Raw genomic sequence first — 3,835 nt, forward strand, 5'->3', positions numbered from 1 at the left:
TTCTTTTTCTCATCTTAATTTCGAAAACTAATAATTTCTCCTAAATTTAGTTTAAAAAATTATTTTTTCACCCCTATTATTTAGGATTTTCATATTTTAGAGTTAACAACCGCCCCCTCAAAGTTCAAAAATATTATACTTACACCTCCAAAAATGTATTCTCTATTTCCGACAACCGTTCTTTCAATAATTCACTCTAGTTGTGTTGTCTACCTTACCATCAGCACCTTCTCTCCCTCTTCAATGGTTTTTTGGTTCGAAAACCATCCAAAATTTGGTTGAATGAGATCCACACTACTCTCATAGGCTCATTTGGAACCTCATCAAAGAGGTTATTCGAAGACTAGAAAACACCCATCTTTTGAAAGGAATATTGAATCCTAACTCAAATAGGTGGAATTGGGCAATCAAAATTGCTCTTGAAGAGCTCGTAGGTGATGACTCAACCTCTCGAAATTGGTAGACAATAGCCCACTCACTTAGAATGGGCCTTGAAATCTCTACTCAAGTAGGAAGAAGCCCTTTTCTTCTAAGAGTCCTCCTATTCCTGATATTGGAATATCACAAGAGGCAATGTTAGAAGTGTAAGTAAATAAGAGAAAGATACCTTACCACAGTTGAGGAGTCATCCCTTGGCCTTTTCGAGGCACTATTCTTCTCTTATTTGTTGCACAGATTTGTGTGTTAGCTAAATTTTGAGTGACAAAATTACATAGATCCGTGCAACAAATCTAACCATTTTAATCGAATTTTGGGTGGCTTTTGCATTGAGAAACCATCGAAAAGGGAGAGGAGATGTCTCGTAATGAATCATTGGAAAGAATGGTCGCCAGATAAAGAAAATACATTTTTGGGGGTGTAAATGTAATATTTTTGAACTTTGAGGGGGACAAATTAACCTTAAAATATGAGAACCCTAGATGGTAAGTGTGATACCCTTAGACAAATCTCACATCAACAAAGGACGAGAGAGATGTTAGGTCTGTTTGTATTTTATCTATGTATTCTACATCGATTAAGGGTGAGAGGATTTGACTGATTAAATACTCTATGAACTCTTTAAATTGATAAAACATGTTTTAGATTATAAAATCTAGAAGCAAAATCATAATAAACTGTATGTCCAAAGTAAATAATATCTTTACAATACGCTAAACTGTTAGATTAGAAATGTTACAGGAGGAGTGAAAAAATAATTTTTTGAAATAAAAATAAAAAAATTATTAATTTTTAAAATTAAAGAAGAAAAAATGAATAAATTAATTTTTTAAACAATATTTTTACCTTTATTAATAATAATAAAATTTACAAACGAATATTTAAATCTTTTAAATTTAATGGATAATAGTTGGGAGATACTGTATACCTTGGGTGGGAATAAAAGCAGTTGGCTCCAATTGGGAACATGAAATAGTAAACAAAAGTCGAGCCAAAAAAATAAAGAAGTTATACTTGATAAATAAGCCAAGAATGACCGAATATGCTTTTCCTCAAGTTGTTTATTTATTAATTATCATAATGCTTACTGACGTAAGCTTTGGTTGGAAATATAATATGATGGGAGTGCTTGAAAAGCGCATGCACAGTAATTTTTTTTCTTAATTTAAAATATTAATAATTTTTTTTTTTAGAATTAAGTTTTTAAAAATTTTTTTTTTTTTAGGGTTTTTTTTTTTCTTCTTCAATGACCCCATGTCATTCATATCGTCGTTGACATTCCCACCATTTTCTTCTCTCATTGTCAACCTTTCCATTAGAGCAATTTCATCTTCATCTAATAAAGAGATGAAACTGATTTGTTATCTTCGAATTGTCTTCGTCTAGTCAACTAATGGGTATTAAATGAATCTTATGATGTTAATACGTCTATATCCAAATTGTACTCTGACCATGAATACTACGAAGATGGTGGAAAGGAATGCGTTCATTGACGGACGAATTTGAACAATTCGTTGTGTTTATGGCCTAAGAATGATGGCCTTGTCATCATTCAAGACGTGGGAGGGAGAGTCAGCAAATGGGGTTGGCCAGATAACATCACTAGAGAAGAAAGCAAAAGAATGAAACTCTGAGAGAGGAAAATTAACTTTTCAAACTTTTAAGTGAGAGAAATTATTAGTATTTTAAACTATGGGATAAGAGTAAAATAAAATTTTAATTTTTTTAAATATTATTAGTTAAATAATAATTTTATTTTTATAATTATTAATAAATTTTAAATAATAACTTCCTCCTATAAATGGACTCGTTGAGATCATTTCAATACGTCAAAACAAAACCATCAAATAAATTACTTTCTAACGTTTCAGGACACCAGAATCAACGTGCAAAAAATAACAATAATAATTCAACAATCACGTAGAGGAGAACTAAAGCTTCAACCCAGAACCATGAAATTTGCTTTCAAAAATCCCATCCAACCTTTCCGCCATCTGATCCGTCAAATAATTCTTCCAATCTCCGACCTCTCCCAGTCGGAAAAATGCCTTAAACTCCTCGCCGGAGAACATTTTCCCCGTCTTATTCACCTCCAGCTTCCTCAAACTATCGAAGCTACACATGTTCAATATCCCATCTACCGTCCCATTCAATTTTTCTTCTTCCGAAAATGGACAATCCAAGAACTCCGCCAGTCTATTCAACTGCATTGCTGGCTTCTCCTTCATCTCCTCGAATGTCAAGAAAAACAATTTCTCCGGCCTCTCCAAACTCTCCTTCCAGTACCCCAAAACATGCTCCCAAAACGGTCCGTACAGGCTGACACCGTTGCAGAACTTATCAAACGCTTCCTCTAGCGAATTCGCGTCTTTATCTTTCGGTCTCAGCTTGTTCGTGAAGTGCCATAGTGAAACAAAACTGTCCTTCGGATTCCTGCACAAGTAAACAATCTTGCAGCGAGAGTCAACGACGGATTTTGGCAAAGAAACGAAAGGCAAGTGAGTTGAAAAAAGCCTTGGAGAGGCGAAAATGGAGAGGTCAGGGACCTGATTTTCGATGTAAAGTTTGAGCTCTATGAAAGGTACGAGATCGTGAGGATTGTTGGTTAACAAAGGGTGTTGAGGATTGTTAAATGCGTGTGTTGAGCGGTTTAGTAAGGAGAATATTAAGGCTTTGAGCCAAGTGGTGCCGGATTTGGGATTGGTGACGAGGAGGATATCGGAATCATGAGCGTGGAAGTGGTTTTGGGAAGTTAAAACTCCTTGGAGCTGGCGGGTGGTGTGCCAGAAGCCTTGATATTGATGGAGGTGATTGGCGACCCAGCCTGTTTGGGTAGGGAGTGAGGAGATGAAGTCCCTCCGTTGTTGAGTGAGGTCGTCTTCTTGTAAGTAATTAGGCACATAATCGAAAGAAGAAGCTGCAACTGTTTGAGAAGAAGAAGCAGAAGGAGGTGGACAATCAGAAGCAGATTGAGGTGGTGGCAGAGAAGTGGAGAATGCAGTAGGATTAGCTGCTTTCAGCATGATTGCAAGAATGGAGAAGCTAGAGTGTGTTGTTATCTAATTTTGTAGTTGTTGCTGAGAGTTGGCGTCTGAATGGGTCACCACTTTTATAAGGCTGGCTTTAGCCTATGAGTTTTGCTCGAATACATACATGGGATATTGAAATTTTTATCACTATTTTATTTCGTGTATATAAAAATATCACCTATCATAAAGCTTTAACAAATATACTATAACAGTACTCACCTTCCCCAAAATGCCCCTCTTTAATCTTTCATGCACAAATTCTCTCTCTTCTTCTCTGTAACTTTTTTCTCTCTTCTTTCTTTTCTTTCAAAGTGATAAAAGAATCACTCTCTATTGTTCCTCATCTTCATAAACAAAAACATGAAGGA

General features: G+C 35.5%; 1 protein-coding gene across 1 annotated transcript; it reads right to left on the minus strand.

Annotated features, from left to right (window-relative positions):
* Window positions 1-2,369: 2,369 nt before the first annotated feature.
* LOC123229700 (cytosolic sulfotransferase 12-like) lies at window positions 2,370-3,461 on the minus strand. Its single transcript, XM_044655616.1, has one exon. The coding sequence runs from the start codon at window positions 3,459-3,461 to the stop codon at window positions 2,370-2,372; it is 1,092 nt and encodes a 363-aa protein (XP_044511551.1).
* Window positions 3,462-3,835: the final 374 nt, after the last annotated feature.

The sequence above is a fragment of the Mangifera indica genome, chromosome 11 (assembly GCF_011075055.1).
Source record: "Mangifera indica cultivar Alphonso chromosome 11, CATAS_Mindica_2.1, whole genome shotgun sequence".
NCBI classification, from domain to species: Eukaryota; Viridiplantae; Streptophyta; class Magnoliopsida; order Sapindales; family Anacardiaceae; genus Mangifera; species Mangifera indica.

Bases quoted from the DNA above. Each gene is read 5' to 3' on its own strand.
- LOC123229700 (XM_044655616.1), bottom strand. From the start codon at position 3,461: ATGCTGAAAGCAGCTAATCCTACTGCATTCTCCACTTCTCTGCCACCA.